Here is an 18,380-nt window from a genome sequence, read left to right on the forward strand (position 1 = left end):
ATTTTATACAATCATTTAAACTACTATCTATTTCAATTGAAAATTTAAAAAGTTTATTTCTTTTTCATAAAAAGAATATAAACAAGTTTAGATATTAAATGATTTTTAAATATTCTATTAATACTATAAAATATAATAATATTTTATTACTTTAAATTAAAAATAGTTTTTATTTATTTAAAAAGATATTTCTATTGTTGTTATTAAATAAGCATTAAAATAATTATTATTTTTCATAAATTTTTTTTCTATGGATTTGTTTTGTATGCTGTCATTTTTTGATTAACAATAAATAATTTACCTCATTCTAAAATTAAAATAGATTATTTATTTATACAAATCTAACTCTATATTGAAAATTATATATGAGTATTTATTTTTTTATGTTAACATTTATATATGTGTGATTTTTCTAACAATATTAAGGCTTAATTAAATGACGATATAATATTGATACAGCGATATATAGTATTTAGATTACAGTTCATTAAAGATAAAGCTTAGCATCAAGATAAATGAAATAATGTAATCATTTTGGGTTTTTATTAATTCATTGTGTGAGTTGCTCTTTGAAGAAAACAAATTAAGATTAAACTAACTTTTTAATTAAAAAGATAAATTCTTTCAGTATCTCAGTTTAAAAAATATATTGCAGCTATTTAAAGCCATAAATTTAAGATGTAATTGAATTTGTTAGCTTGTTTGAATCAAATTATATATAATGTATTTTTTACTTAAATAAATTACAATGTGATTAAGAATTTCTAAATTTTTCCTAAGATTAGTTATGCTTCATAATTTCTATTATATATTTTAAAATAAGGGTGATAAATATAGAATATACAATAATTATTTTAAATAAAAACACTTTATTAGAAATTAAAATAGAAATTTTAACAAATTATTAATCAATAGTTTTAATAAGTAAATGTTCTAATTTATTAATTTACAAAATAAAAAATATTTGTTATAATTATTTGATTTAGAAAAAAAATAATAATTTACAATAATTGTAAACAGGCTTGCTCAATACATAATTCTTTTTTCTGGACTGAACAAAATAATTTATTATCAAAAAAAGAAGTATATATATATATATGAAAATTAATTATCTTTTTGCTACATTTATGATTGAACTGCTTGTAATAACTAAAGGCTTGGATGTGTTACCTATAAGTATTCAGAATGATATTATCTTTATTGAAGTAAATTATATGAAAGAACTTATTTTTAAAATTGTATTTCGATCTATTTATTTATTTATCTTTATTTTTATTAGGAAACTAAGTCTTTAATTTACTAAGCCAAAAGTGATTCTACTTATAGATATAGTACTATTAATGAATAAGGAGTTATTGTATCAACTTATCCTTTAAATGGATTAAATTAGATTGATATTCGTACGAAATATTATCTAGTTAATGTATAAATTTATTTAAAAAGTAATCTATTTTTATGATTTAATATTTTTTTTTAATTAAGAATTTAATTTACCTATTTTATTATGGAATCATATCGTACTAGACTATTGACTTGAATTTAATGACTACTGGATAATCTGGGTATTTATAGACATTATCATATCCAGCAGCTACTATTCCATGCACAATCTATAATGTTTAGATTTAAAATATAGTACTAAAAGTTATTATAAAATGAAGAAGGCATTTTTTTTTATTTTATTAAATAGGGAGCACTTTTCTATTATTTGTGTTTTGATTCTTCAAATATATTTTTGGTGCAAAGTTCCACATTTTAAAATTTATTTACTTCTAGTACAAGAACTTAGGGAATGAGAATGAGAAGTGAAAAAAACTATATAATTCTAGATGATTATTTGTATACAAATGGAACTATTTATAACATTTAGCTCTCGTTTTCAAATACTTAAAATATATTGTTAATAAATGTAAGATTAAATTTTAATAATTTATTAATTTCTCTCTCTTTATTAATTGAAAAACCCAATCATATATTGATTATAGCATAATATATAAAATTTAATTAAGTAAAAAATAATTTTAAATACTACAAATAATCTTATTTTTGAGAGTGTCAAAAAATTATAATTTAGATAATTTGAATTCCTTAATTAACGAATTAAATACTCTTTAAGAAAGTAGAAAATTCCAAAAAATTTTCATTTATTATATATTTTAACCTTTCTTCAATTTAAAAATTCTAAGAATTGAATAGCACAATTATAAATATTATATAATTAGCTCTTAGGTTAAGTATTTATATCACTATAAGCACCATTTATTTGATTATTTTATTATTCTCCAAAATTAAAAATTTTTTTATTTTTTATTTTAAGATGAAATGGGGCTTATATCTCATAGATGATTACTTAACTAAAGTTCAAATAATCAATTCAACATTTAAAGATAATTAATCTATAAAATTAAACAATCCAGCTGACAGCAATCTTGTTTCTGATGTGATAGATTTTTAGACCGTAATTAGTTTTAATTTAAAATGTTTTGTAAATATTTATTCTAACTTTCCCATTTTAAAATAAGATATTTATCATAATTGCATATGATTATTAAAGAAGGGCCTTCAGGTACTTTAATGTAGAGAATTTATAGGAACTTTAATCAACAGGAGTAAACTTGCCTTTCATAGACTATAAAACTTTTATTTAGTATCAGGTATTATTAAACTTTATCTTACCACAAAATAAATATTAAAATAACAAATTAAAATTAGAAGAAGATATTTATTGATTAATATACTTATGACATAGCATATATACCCTTAAATAATTAAGTTTAAGTTACTTAAAATCCTTAAGGAATCTCACTAACATTCAAATCACCTTATACTCATCTTGTTAATTATGCTTTTTCATATGTATTCATTTCATTTTACTTTTTTTAAATATCAATCTTTTTATCAAAATAAAGTCCGTCACTTATCAGGTTATGCAAGACTCTAATTAGCAATTGATAAAAATTTATTAAGCATATAATTTTTGTGCTCCTCACTGTTTTATTTGTGCATCAACCACAACTTGCTCAATTTGTTATTCTCCTCATTATTTAGATAGCTAATTTTAATGTGTTGATAATTGTCCAACCTAATTCATATAAGATAATATTTATAACTAATGCATTTGCCGTCCTAATAGCTCTTTAGTAAAGTATCAATTTTTATTTTTTCACCTTAATTAAATTTTCCATTCATTTTATTTTAACTTACAATAAAACTTTAAAATTAACTAATAGTCAAATTTGTACCTGTCATACAACATTTTTTTTCTTAAATATTTATTTAGTTCGTCTTGTCCGTGTAATGATGGTTATGTAGATATAAATGATATTTGCTAACCATGTCCTCCTAATTGTAAAATATGCAATAATCAACTTGTTTGTTCAGCTTGTGATTAAAACTATTATTTGACAGTTTAAGAAACTTGTGTACCTTCTTGTCCTCCACTTTTTATTCCAGATGTAACGAATACTAAATGTATTTGCCGTCAGAACAGTAATTTATAAAAGTAATAATTTTTTTAATTCATAAAATAAATTTATTTTTTTAATTTCAGTTCATAATGTCCATGCAACTCTGGGTATGTTGATATAAATAATGTTTGCACGTAATGTCCGCCTAATTGTAAAATATGCAACAATCAACTTGTTTGTTCAGCTTGTGATTAAAATTATTATTTGACAGTTTAAGAAACTTGTGTACCTTCTTGTCCTCCAGTTTTTATTCCAGATGTAACGAATACTAAATGTACTTGCCGTCAGAACAGTAGTTTATAAGAGTAATAATTTTTTTAATTCATAAAATAAATTTATATTTATAATTTCAGTTCATAATGTCCATGCAATTCTGGGTATGTTGATATAAATAATGTTTGTATGTAATGTCCATCTAATTGTTAAGAATGTTCAAGTTAATCTGTTTGTACAGTGTGTGCTTAAAATTATTATTTATCAGCTTAATAAGTTTGTGTCTCTTCTTGTCCTCCACTTTTTATTCCAGATGTAACGAATACTAAATGTACTTGCCGTCTGAACAGTAGTTTATAAGAGTAATAATTTTTTTAATTCATAAAATAAATTTATTTTTTTAATTTCAGTTCATAATGTCCATGCAACTCTGGGTATGTTGATATAAATAATGTTTGTACGTAATGTCCGCCTAATTGCAAAATATGTAACAATCAACTTGTTTGTTCAGCTTGTGATTAAAATTATTATTTGACATTTTAAGAAACTTGTGTACCTTCTTGTCCTCCACTTTTTATTCCAGATGTAACGAATACTAAATGTACTTGCCGTCAGAACAGTAGTTTATAAGAGTAATAATTTTTTTAATTCATAAAATAAATTTATATTTATAATTTCAGTTCATAATGTCCATGCAATTCTGGGTATGTTGATATAAATAATGTTTGTACGTAATGTCCGCCTAATTGCAAAATATGTAACAATCAACTTGTTTGTTCAGCTTGTGTTTAAAATTATTATTTGACAGTTTAAGAAACTTGTGTACCTTCTTGTCCTCCACTTTTTATTCCAGATGTAACGAATACTAAATGTACTTGCCGTCAGAACAGTAATTTATAAAAGTAATAATTTTTTTAATTCGCAAAATAAATTTATTTTTTTAATTTTAGTTAATAATGTCCATGCAATTCTGGGTATGTTGATATAAATAATGTTTGTATGTAATGTACACCTAATTGTAAAGAATGTGCAAGCTAATCTGTTTGTACAGTATGTGCTTAAAATTATTATTTATCAGCTTAATAAGTTTGTGTCACTTCTTGTCCAGCAACATTTATAATTGACTCAACCTCTACAAAATGTGTTTGTGACTTAAACAAAATACTGCAAAAGTATTAAAATTCATTTAATATAACTCAATATATAAATATTAGCTGCATTAATTTAGACATGCTCATTCAATTACAGTTTAATTTAAAAATCATAAATTTAACTTACATTTTGTTTAAATATTTATTAATAGTGGAATTTGTTCTGATTAGTGCAACTCAAACAATTGCTAAACTTGTGATAAAAATAACAATAAAATATGCACTGTCTGCAATCCAGGATTTGATTTGTATGGATAGACATGTCAATAAGTTTATTTAAATTATGATTCACAAATTTTCTCCTCTAATAAGATTGAGTAAATTCATCAATAAACATAAGTAATGTCTGAAGGAGCTTTATATAGCTCAATATTGTAAAATTTTTTATAAAATTTTATATCCTCTTCTTGCTTTTCAATAGTTTAAAATTCAATAAATGTTTAAAAATTTATTTTTATATTATTGATTGATACCAATTTACCTTAGCAAATTTATAGTTTGTTATAACCCTTGAAAGGTAAAATAATTAATTGAGCATACAACACATTTTTAATCATATAATTTTTACTATTAGAAAAAACACCATCTCAATAAATGAAGTTTTTAAATTTATTCTAAGGTCTTGCTCATGAGAGTTAAATTAAGTATTTCTCTGCCAGATTTCAATCCGCTGATATAGCTTCTTATATCTTATTAACTAATGGATCAGGAATAATCTTATTTATTATTCTTATCATCATCATGGCTCTTTCTTTTATTTTAATTCAAAAAGTCAAAAACAAAAATGTTTAAAAAATATGTAAAAAGGCTTATGAAATACTAATTTGTTCTTTAATAATTTAATACATACAGATTAGTGTCTTTATTTTAGTAATTGGAATTAATTCCCAATTGATTTACTATATCAATGGTTTATCTGCTTTTGAGTTAGGTGTAGAAATTACTTTTTTAATAATATCAATTGTAATTACAGCAGTAACTTATTAACAAATATATTTCTATCTCAACAGCAAATCCTTTTAAAGCAGCAATAAAATTTTCTGTGAGATAACTAAATAAAAAATTGAAAACAATACTCTTAAAACTTCTAAAGTTAGTAAAAATTTTATTTTAATATATTTAATAACTGAAATACTTATTATACCTACCTGTTTTATATAATTGAGCTAAAATTACTTTGCTTCTTGTATAATAGCAACTACTATTTCTATGATTTAACTAGTGCTTGTTGTGTACTCTATGCCTTTCTAATCTAAATTAACAAATGCATACTTCATAGTTAACTATATATTATGGAACTTATTTTATATTTTTTTACTAATTTTGGTAATGTATTGCTAAAAAACGGATATTATAGAATATAAAGATAGTATAGATATAATTAGCTACATATTTATAATAACTATCCTAACAATACTAATTGAATAACCTGTTTATTTTCTTCTGTTAACAATAACTAAACTATATCGTTATTTCAATAAAAAATCTAAAATAAATCAGGAATAGGAGTTAGAATATTTAAAGCAAAAACCTTAATCTTCATTAGATTTATAAAAAAAATTCCTTATTTACCCTAAGTAACATTTAAACCAAATGGTAAAAGAATCTTTTAGTTAGTTAGAAGTAAAATATTCCAATAAATTTGATCTTTTGGCCTTGAAAAAAATATGGATTAAAAGTGGTAATTAAAATTAATAAATTTATAACAACATTTGATTAATTAATTAACTATTTATGCATTTATATTTATTCTATGTAGTCTCCAATTAAAATTCTATCCTACAGTAAATCTAATAATTAACTGAGGTTTAAGCTAATTAATGCTGTTAATATATATACCTAAATTAATTAGTAAAATCAATATTTTCTCTTAGTCCGACTAGTGTATTTTATGATTAATAATTCTTACAATTAAAAAGTATTTTAGGACACAAAATAAATTTAAAATTTAGAAAAGTAAGAATTTATTTAAAATAATAGAATTTCAAATTAAATAATATCCGATAATTTTAAAGAAATATTTTTTTTAATAATAAAATGCTTTATTTTAAATTTTTATTATTGATGTATTGAATACAAAATTAAATATCTATTAAAATAAATTTAAAAAATCAAAAATTTCTTAATTAATTTTAAATATTTAGGATGATTTGATTTTGATTTAAGAAATTATAGATTTTTAAAATCGATTCTTTTATTTTTATTCTTTTTAATATTCATACAAACACTTTTTTTTATACCCTCCCTTAACAAACTACTTCGACTACCAACTACTTTATATAAAATGATATTTTAAATTTAATTACATTTTATAGTTCAAATAAATATTTATTATGTTCTTCTAATTGTTTAAAATTAATTAATTTATCTGATAAATAATATAACAAATTAATTTAAAATTTTATAATAGCATTTTATTTAATAATATAGTAATATTTTACTTTTAATTACATTTTAAAAAAAAATAAATATTTATTATGAATTAATTGAGTAATTTAATTTAATGATTTGATTTAATATTCTGATTTGATATACTTATTAATAAGATAATAAAAATAGATAAAAATAATATAATAGAATTTAATTTAATAATTTGATTTTAATTAATTTGATATAAAGAAAATAATTATTAAACCAGTAAATTAATTAAAAATCATAAACAGTAAAAAAAAGGAAATTATAATTTAAAAATTAAGCATTTAAATCTAAAATAAAATATTTGATTAAATTCAAAAAATTTGCTTTTTAGACACAATTCAATTTTTACAAAAGAAATATTTAGTTAGAATGTTATTCGTTGCTACTCAATTTTGCTTCATACTTAATCAAGATATCTATAATATTAAATTTATGTGTTATAATAAACATATTTTTTAAAATAGAAATTTGATTTATTAGTCTATAATTAATTAATTAAACAAATAAATAATATTCTTCTCACAAATAAGTAAACTGATATTTTAACATTCGTTTCACCATGGCTGAAGATGATAAATAGAAAGATCTAATGAAATTTATAGAGAATTAGGATCTTATTGAATATTACAAAACTTGCCTTACCAAAACCTAGAGAGATAAAGTGAAAAGAGTTTACAAAAAAGCAATTTAACTAGATGGGAAAGATAAAGAATTATATTATAAGCAAAGAAATTAAGCAAAAAAGATTATCCTAGATTTTAAAAATGCAAAACACCCCTAATCTCCACAATAACCCATATAATAGCCAGCTAATAAATCAACTTAAGGAGGTATAAAGGGTAATACAATACAGAAAGATGATATATCTAAAACTGATGAGGCAAAAGATGATGATATCTCAAGAACTGAAAATGTAGAATAACGTATTAGAAAGCTTGCAGCTGAAGAAAGAGAATAAAAAACTAATAGGAAATAGGAGGATTAAAGTTTTTAATAATTGATCACTAACAAAGAAAGTAATAAAGATGATTATGAATTTTTATCAAAGACTTTAAAAGAAATGGCTGAGAAAATGTCAAGTGGTTTTAATAGTCTTAACGACAAAATATTATAGTTATAATGTGATGTTTTAAGTAAAGATTATATAATTGAAGACTTAAAAGTACAAAATGCTGATTAAAAGAAACAGATTCACCACTTAGAAACCAAAATTGTATATTTGTAAGAAAAAACTGCTGATTAAGATAAACAGATTCGCAATCTAGTAATGTTAAATCGTTCAGAAATAATTAACAGAGAATTTTATTAGTAAGAATGTGAAAAATATCTTGCAAAGATTCATAGAGCTCAGATTACCACTGTGCTGTATAGTTAATTGGCTAAACGCTTGGAATGTTCTGTTGATGAATTAAAATCTATAAACGATCAAAATAAGTTGAATCTAATGCACAATATAATTTCAAAATAGTTTAATTTAACTAATTATTAATGGGATATGATTAGAGAAAAAAAAATAAAACGCAATCAAGAATTTCATCCTACTGATGATGAAATTATTATTAATAGTAAAATTACTTTAAAGAATATTATTCCTGGAGATGAAGATGCAAAAATCTAAGCATATGAAAAAGCATTAGAATGGATTAAAAATGGATAAATTGAAATCCAATTTGATTGAAGGTAAATTCTTACTTAAATCATCAATGCTTCTTTAATATATAATAAATATTTTTTATAATCTTAGTTTAAGAATGATACTTCTCAATTGACTGCTTAATTCTGTGTAAAGACACGCAAAATGGATTCTTAATCACATTTCTAAGAATGTTCAGATTACTCGAAAACTTTAATGTTTAAAAAAATAAATTAATTGTAAACCTTTTAATATTATTTTATTATAGTTCAGTATGTGATTTCATGCACTCATTTATATATATGATCCTCTTTTATTTTATTTCTTTGATATCACCTGCTACATCCACAAATTTAATTTTCTATGAATTCATAGTATTCTTTTGCAACCTTTGCTAATCTGCAAATTCCATATTAACCCAAGAATTCAACTAAAAATCCTATTAATAATCCTACTCCTTATTTGTATCTAATTTCCTATTTTATATTTATTATTCAATTTTTAACAGTCTTTTGATCGTTTTATTAATATAATATCTTTAATTAAAAGAAATAATTTATTTAAATTTTAAATATATTTTTAGTCAAAATTAAAGTCTTTTTAAAATGTTTTGCCTACAAGTTAAATAAATTATCATTTTACTTTTTTGTAAAAGATTATTATCAAATATTATTTATATCTTTTAATTATAATTTCCAATTTATAAATTGTTAATCTAATTAAATCATTATAACAAATAAAATAAAAGTTAAATAATAATTTATGTATTTATTTACATTTTGATAAGTAGTTACTCAATCAAATATCATTTTTATGTATATGATATTTTATTAAATATGTAATAATTTATTAATAAATCACATAATTATTATCTTTTTATTATCTTTTAATTAAATCAATTTATCATTTTAAAATATTATCAGTTAAATGCATTCTTATTGATATGATTTTTGTTAAAATAAATAACTATTTAAAATTAATATTTTTTTATTCTATGTAATTTTTATTTAATATTATGATTTAATCAGTTTAATATATTTTTAATAACTTAACAATTATCAATTTATTATTTAAATTATTATCATTAATTATCAAAAATAAATAATTTTTAATATAGTATTTAATTTATTAAATTATTGTTTAATATTTGTGTAATAATTAATTTATTAAATTATTAAATATTTTCATTAGCTAATTAGTATTAACATTATTATCAATTATCAAATTTAATAAATGTTTAAAAATAAATAATTTCTACTCTTTCATTAAATTAATCATTATTTGATTTATCTTTTTAAATTATAATCATTTATTAAATTAATAAATATTTAATTAGTTATTTAGTAGTAAAAAATTTATTGTTTAATATTTGTGTTATTATTAATTTATTAAATTAATATATATTTAATTAATTATTTAGTAGTAAGAATATTATTAATTATCAAATTTAATAAATGTTTAATTAGTTATTTAGTATTAACATTATTAACAATTATCAAATTTAATAAATATTTAAAATAAATATTTTCTACTCTTTAATTAAATTAATCATTATTTGATTTATCTTTTTAAATTATAATCATTTATCAAATTATTAAATATTTTAATTAGTTATTTAGTATTAACATTATTATCAATTATTAAATTTAATAAATGTTTAAAATAAATAATTTTAAATATTGTATTTTAATTTAATGTTAAATGTTTGCATAAATCATTTATTTAATAATTATAAAATAATCTTAATATTAATTGTATTTATCAATTATAATTATAAATAATAATAAAATAAAAAACAGTTAAATCTTATTATTTATTTTTATCATTTTATTAATTAAATCAAGGTGCACAGTTTCGTGCACTTATAATTTTATTTACAATTTTAATTATTTTTACATTTATCAAATAAAATTCTTATAATAGAATATTAAATAATTAAATATAAAATCATAATAATAATAACAAAATATTTATCTCGGATCGCACTTCGACTAATAAATAATGATTTAATTTATTAAACATTTATTAATTTTATTAAAATATTATGTTATTTATCAATTTATTAATTTAATAAACATTTAACAATTTATTAATTTTATCATAATTAGTTCTACTATTTTCTTTATTTTTTTATTAAAATTAAATTATTTAGTTGAAATGAATTAAGGTAGCTAATAAGTATTTAATTATATATTTGAAACTATTGATTTAATTGTTTTTTAATTTTCTATTTTAGATCTTATTAGAATTACAATTAGTGTAATATATTCAATTTGTTTTTAGATTATTCTAGCTTTATTCTTATTGAATTATTTGATATGGGTTTGTTTATAATTCTTTAAATATATGTAATTTAAATCTAAATTTAAAAGTAAAATATTTGCTATTTTATTTCAAATAGGAAATGAGCCTATAAATAAATAATATTTTTTTTAATTTTGTATTTCAAAAATATTCAACATATGATAGTAGGTTTATTATTTAAAATATAAAAATATATCTAAATCTAAATTTAAAAGTAAAAAATCTGCTAATTAAATATAAAGCTTATGAATATTATCAAATTGCTATAGAATAAAAAAATATTTATCTAATAATGCAAATGAATTGGTATTTATCCATTTATTTTAGTTAAAACAATAATTAAAATATATTTTATCTATTATCAATATCTTTTGACGCAAATTTTAAGGTATCATACTTTCTACCTCATAATCAAATGAAACACTAAAAGAATTCTTAAGCTTAATCTGTTATACTATCTTTTACCTCTAAAAATGGTAAGTAGGATTGAAGATTTGTAGGAAACTAAAAAAATATTAATTTATTTACCTTCTAATTCATTTACATAAAAATACAATAATGAATGACTGCAATTTTTAATTAATGTTCTTTATAAGCAAGTGAATTTTAATAATTATCTATTTGAAACTAATTCTATTGTTTGTTAAGGAGAAAGATAAAAAAGCAAATAAGAATAATCATTTTGGAAATCATAAAAACTAATATAAATTTATTTTGATAAATAAAAGCCATCCAAATTACTAACTAATTTTTAAATAAATACAAAGAACTGTTTGAAATCTTTTAACATCTTATGGATGGTAATAAAAATATTGATCTCTAAGAATTAATTAATTTTTGTGTAAAGTGTAAATCTAAGATGAAAATCATTTGCATTTAAATAAAAAACTTCAAAAAGATATGTTATTAAATACAAATTAGTTATCTATTAAGTTTTATAGCTTAAAATATTAATAATACAGAATTTATATTTGCCGACAAAAATTATAAAATTAGCGTCCGAAAAAAATGAAAAACATTAATTAAATCTTAATCTTTACTAATTTACCACAAAATTAAAATTTAGAAGATTTATGGAAAATAAATAAATAAATAATAGAAAGTTAAAAGTACATCAAAAGATATTCAATTTTACTTAAATATTTTCTTCTGAATAAATGAATAAATAATCATTTTATAAATAGAGCAATATTTTTTTCTGATAAATATAATTTAATCATAAAACCATTTTTTGAATTTATAATTTTATTTTAATAAGCAGGGGTATGGTTGATTCTGTTACATTATGATTGAATATTAAAAATTAAGAGAGAGGTTTGAATAAAATTATTGGCTGTAACAAAATCAACAGAGACCCCTATTTTAAAATCATTTAAAGCTATTTTGATTTGCTTTTTGAAGAACACTAATCTTTGACCTAATAAAAGAGAGATAGTAGCTATTTTATTAATTAATTAAAAGATATTTAATTTTTTGAAATTTTGAGGAGAAAATAAGTAATAGGTAAATGTTAAATATCTTAATTATAACTTTTGTTATTACAGAATTTTGGAAAACTTCATTTTGTTTAGAAAAATTTCCTATTATTAGTGATTGCGCAAAATACATCGAAGTAATTTATTTAGCCTTTTAATATAGTAAAACCATGTTTGAGTTGAAATTCACTTTCTCTTTTTATCTAGCAAGTTAGAAAATAAATATCTTTATACCAAAATAATAAAATGGAAATAATGATTTTAATTATTTTTAAAGTTAATAAACTAACATTGTTTCATCTAAAAATAGGATTAAAATGCAATATTTTATAATGATAAAAATTCTAACACTTTTAAGATCAGTATTTTAGATATAAATGGATAGTTATCTTCAACCTATACTCTAAACAGTTTTTCATATGATTGTTCTAAATTATCCTTTTTCTTTACTGCTGAAGTATAAATTCTAAATTTTATATTTAAAACTTAGTTTATTTTTATAAAGCAATAGAATATTATATACTTGACTCAATATGGAGCACCTGATTATTATCTCATCGATTTTTCATTAATGCAACAAAATTCTCCAAGCTTTTTAACTCAAAAAAAATATGCTACTTTTCCATTTACTTCTATCAATTTAGGTTTTATAGTTTTCAAGACAGTAATATTATATATATTTCATACTCTTATTTCTTTTCATTTTTATAATTATTTTTTCTTTCAAAATATTAAATGGTAACAATACGAACAAACAAAATTAATATTTTTTTAATTTTTAAATTGGTAGTATGATATTTATTACTTGGTCTTTGCAAAGGAAACAAGCAAACTAGTCTATTCTTTCATATATCTTATTTGCGAGTCTTCATTTGATAAACTTTTTACTTCAAAAAATATCATCTAAGCTAAATAATAAATGGATTTTAACTATTTTTTTTAAAAACCAATATACTTTTAAAAATTTGGCTGGCTCTTTATAGTTAGTGTAATTTCTTTAATATTTAAACTAAAATAAAAATACTTCTTTTACTAGGAAAAATACTCTATTTACTATTAAGATGACTAGAGATCAATATTAAAGTTATCTGTAGATACTCATGAATAAAAGTTCATAATGAAAATAGATTAAATTACTGATACAAATAAAAAGATTTTTGTGATTGAAATTAAGAGCGTAAAATTATTTAGATTAGATAGATAACAAATTTCAAGTTTTTTAAACTTTTTTAATGTTGTTATAAATAAAAATAAATATGTTAAAATAAAATAATTTATTTAATTATTAATTAAAAAATTATAGAAATCAATAATTGCTTTTTATACTAATAAGATGAATTTTTATTCAGCAGAAGATTTAGTGTATATAGATACCTTTGGAGATTCAATAAGTATATGTTATCTTCATATCAACTATTTTTAGGTAAATTAATTTTCGAGAATATTAAATAATAAAATAAAATATAAAATAAGAATAATATTTTCACTGACAATAATAACTATGAGCTACAATATGATTTATAGAAAAATAAAATATAAGTAATACATTCTACAGATACTACTCCTTATTATTAACTCAACTGGTCTAGTGTAAAATTATTTTTCATTTAAATTAATTAATTAATTTAATAAAATAAAATACTAGGTTGGATTTACATAATATCTTTCTAATTATTAAACAAAAAATAATGAAATTACTAACTTACAAATAATATATAATATATTACCAGGATGTCAAAATATTGATAAGGCTACAGGCTACTGCTCATAATGCAGCCCAAATTATTTTTTATAAAATAAATGGTGTGTAATATAATGTAATGAAGGCTACTACTAATCGTAAGCTTATTAATTTTTTAGTGGGGGTGAAGGAAAAAAGTTGATATTTTTCAGTCACTAATTTTATTAGTTATCAAAGAGTGACAACTTTTTTAAAAAAAAATTTCCTCTATTTTACCTCCACCTTTTAATTTGAATATAATTTTGTTGTAAGCAATATTATTATTAATTCATATTTTTTTTTTGATAGTGGTAATTAATGTTTGCCTTGTGATAAAACATGCTTAACTTGTGATGGACCTTCACCTAAAAACTGTTTGAAGTGCCCATAATTTTATTATTTAGTTATAAAATCAAAGTAAGCATTTATTAATATTTAATTAAACAAGTTAATACCCTAAAAAATATTTTTAATTATAAATTTTTTAAACATTTTAGAGGAAGTAGTTGTAAACCTTGCCATGAATCTTGTAAAACTTGTAATGGACCTTCAGTTCATGATTGTTTGACATGTTCAACATTTAATTATCTATTTTAAGAATCATCGTAAAAACATTAAGACTTCTTAATTATTTAAATTTCGTATTATTTTTAACATTTTTATTAATAATAGCGTTAGTTAGTGCCTCCCATGTGATTATTCAAAATAAACTTGTTTTGGATTATCTAATAAAGATTTTTTGTAATGTCCATAAGGCAATTATATAATTCTTTAAGAAAAGTAACTTTATGAAACTTAACAATTATATTAATAAAATACCTTTAAAACAGATCAAAAATAATCCATATTTTTTTATCTATAGTCAATATTACTAAACTTGCCATCCAGATTGCCTAGAATGTGATGGACCCTCTAACTCTAATTGTTTAAAATGCAAATCATAATAGTATTTAGATCAATAAAAATGTATTAGTTGTCATTAGACTTGCTAATCTTGTAATGGACCTTCATCCAAAGATTGTTTAACGTGCCCTTCATAAAAGTATTTATTATCAGATAACTCGTGTATTGATTGCAATTAAATAGGATAAACTTTTGTTGAATAAAAATGTATTTCTTGTGATAAAACTTGCTTAACTTGTAATGGACCATCATCTAGTGACTGCTTATCTTGCCCGCAATAAAAATATTTGTAAAAAAGCATAGATTATAACTAATCTGGATAGCCTATTAGTGTATAAAAATGTGAAACTTGTTATTAAACTTGCTAATCTTGTAATGGACCTTCATCCAAAGATTGTTTAACGTGCCCTTCATAAAAGTTTTTATTTTTAGATAATTCATGCATTGAATGCAATAAAAAAGGATAAAAAATTATTAGTAACAAATGTAATTGTATTGAAAATTATACATTTGTGGATGGAGAGTGCGTATAATCTCATTAAAATAATTTAGATTATAAATCGAATGTTTTTTCTTAGCAAACCATACAATAGGTAAGGTAGAAAACCCAGACTGCATCTTCAGTTTCATTAGCTAGTACAATAGTTTTAAGCTTTATTTAAAACTTGTTCTCTTCTTCTAGCTTTGGCATATTCATTAATGGTTTTGCTTGCTTTAAACTAAGCTACCTAACATTAGTCAATAACACTCTTCCATAATAAATAAATTCAGCTTTAGAGGTTTTTACTGGTAAAATATTAAATTAAATAATTTTTAATTTTAAATATTAAATTTAAATAATATAGACTAGTGTCCCAACTAAACTTTTAAAAACATAAATTTTTTATATTCCTTTATTACAGCTTCAAGTTAAGATCAATACCAAAATAACTCATACTATAAATTTGGTATTTCATTTAATATTTTAGAAACATCTGGATAAGGATTGTCTTTGTTCTTAATTTGCAGTTTCTTATTCATTCTATTTTACTTAATGCTAGAGAAAATTTAAAATAGGAAAGTTAAATCAATATTGCTAATACTGTATAATAAAATATTTTCTTGCTTTATTATTCAACATCTCTATCTTGTTATTCCAATTTTTGTGATTGGGATTAATCAACAAATGAAATAATTCATTTTTAAATACGAAGTCAATAGTATAGGACTCAATAGTGTAGGATTATAGATAGTTTTTTTGATTATTATTATTCTAATAATTATTTTATTATAACATTAACAATACCTTTATCTTAATAGAACCACACCTGTTTAAAAATAATTAAACTTCTAAGAAATAAATAGAGTTAAATTACAAAATGATGTTACTTTTGAATCCAAAATTAGAAGAAACTTCATGATAATTTACTAAACACTTGAGTCATTTTTAATACCTATTTGTTTTTTATAAGTAGGCTAAAATTGGATGATATGCAATATAATAACAATAATTATTTAATTGAGCTCGCTAATTATCATAATATACTTAAAACCTTTCTATTCAAAACTTACTAATGGTTACTTTATTTTAGATTCAGCTTTATGGCTAGGATTATATATTTAGTTTTTTATTTTGAACATTTATAGTTCAAAACCAGACTTTATTTCATATGCAGAATATTTAGATTAAGTTAGCGTTAGTTTTTTAGTAACAATTTAACTGATTTTATTTGGATTAACTATTTATATGCTAACTTCAATCTTTTTATAGATATATTATTTAATTAAGAAGAGAAAAAATTCTTTACAAAAATAAGAAGAAAGCTTGATAAATAGTAAAATAATTAGTATTCAATTCTTTCCTTAGAATTTAATTTATAGAAGATTTACAAATTCTTTAGTTAAATTTAGAGTATTTAACTTAAAAGATTAAAAAAATATAGCAAAATTGTAAAAATTTTTTATTTCAGATTAAAATTTTGAATTAAAATGATAAAAAAAATCAATTTGAATATCTAAGGAAAATTTCAATATTATAAAACACTTAATTATTTGATAAGTATTTGTATGTATAAATTTTGTAATTTTTTATTATAGGATGTTATTTAGTGTGTAAAATTATTTCCAAAATGTCTACTTAATCACTCATATAATTTTTATTATTTAGATATATATAAATATAATAAGTTATCATTCAGATTAAAATTAACTAGTTAACTATGGAGTTCATTTACCCTATAATATTATATAATTATTTATATTTGCAAACTATGATCCTTTCAGTCTCTTAAGTTTTGAAGAAAATTATATGTATTTAAGGTCAATTAATTATTTCAAGATATAGAATTCTCCTTTTATTATTTTATATTATTAGTTTTATTTATAAACTGATTTTATAACACTTTTAATTAGAATTAAAACAAGTGAAATAATAGTAGAGTATCAAATTACTTAAGGTATATTTTAATTACAAAAATAAATCGATTGAGTCTCTTAGTTTTGAAAAAAATAATATGAAATTAAAGGCCAATCCAATTACTTTATACGATAGAAATTTACTTTTAATATGTTGAATTTACAAGCGTGAATAAATTAAATTTAATATTGTAAATTAGTTAGTTAGTTACTAAGATTACGCTGTATTGGTATTTATTTTACTCAATCATTCAAACTCATCTATTTCAGTTGAAAATTAAAAAATTTTATTTCTTTTTCAATACCTTATTAAAAAATTCAGTTGAATAACCTTAAAAAAGAAATAAAAAAATAATTTATATATTTATTGTGTTTATAATTCTATTACAATAAATTTACGTCATCCTAAAATTAAAATAGGTTATTTATTAATACAGATTTGACTCTATATTGAAAATTATTTTACAGTAATTTATTTTTTTATGTAAATATTTTTCTATGAGTGATAGTTCTAAACAATATTAAGGCTTAAATATATGACCATATAATATTAATACAGCGATATATATTATTTAGATATTAGTTCCTTAACAATAAAATTTACCATCGAGATAAATAAAATATTGTAATAATTTTGGGTTTTCATTAATCCATTATATGGGTTACTCTTTGAAGAAAACAAATTAAGATTAAATATAAAAT

General features: G+C 20.1%; 3 protein-coding genes across 3 annotated transcripts; all 3 read left to right on the top strand. All coding sequences in view use genetic code 6, as the record gives it.

Moving 5' to 3' along the window:
• Window positions 1-2,317: 2,317 nt before the first annotated feature.
• On the top strand, window positions 2,318-5,463 carry TTHERM_00559900 (hypothetical protein; the record flags this gene model as incomplete). The annotated part of the gene is made up of 12 exons (XM_001010144.2): window positions 2,318-2,458; window positions 2,523-2,654; window positions 2,713-2,856; window positions 2,910-3,145; window positions 3,281-3,502; window positions 3,551-3,772; window positions 3,821-4,042; window positions 4,091-4,312; window positions 4,361-4,582; window positions 4,631-4,852; window positions 4,984-5,205; window positions 5,406-5,463. 12 exons carry the CDS (start codon window positions 2,318-2,320, stop codon window positions 5,461-5,463), a joined length of 2,265 nt encoding a protein of 754 aa, XP_001010144.2.
• A 2,345-nt stretch (window positions 5,464-7,808) lies between these two features.
• On the top strand, window positions 7,809-8,927 carry TTHERM_00559910 (hypothetical protein; the record flags this gene model as incomplete). The annotated part of the gene is made up of 1 exon (XM_001010145.1): window positions 7,809-8,927. The coding sequence occupies one exon, from the start codon at window positions 7,809-7,811 to the stop codon at window positions 8,925-8,927; it is 1,119 nt and encodes a 372-aa protein (XP_001010145.1).
• A 3,766-nt stretch (window positions 8,928-12,693) lies between these two features.
• Window positions 12,694-17,256, top strand: TTHERM_000559911 (transmembrane protein, putative; the record flags this gene model as incomplete). The annotated part of the gene is made up of 13 exons (XM_012796128.1): window positions 12,694-12,798; window positions 12,972-13,118; window positions 13,167-13,325; window positions 13,452-13,649; window positions 13,698-13,838; window positions 13,965-14,084; window positions 14,135-14,251; window positions 14,307-14,500; window positions 14,691-14,798; window positions 14,879-14,986; window positions 15,054-15,161; window positions 15,244-16,073; window positions 16,130-17,256. 13 exons carry the CDS (start codon window positions 12,694-12,696, stop codon window positions 17,254-17,256), a joined length of 3,462 nt encoding a protein of 1,153 aa, XP_012651582.1.
• Window positions 17,257-18,380: the final 1,124 nt, after the last annotated feature.

This window comes from Tetrahymena thermophila (genome assembly GCF_000189635.1).
Source record: "Tetrahymena thermophila SB210 genomic scaffold scf_8254763, whole genome shotgun sequence".
Lineage (NCBI taxonomy): Eukaryota > Ciliophora > Oligohymenophorea > Hymenostomatida > Tetrahymenidae > Tetrahymena > Tetrahymena thermophila.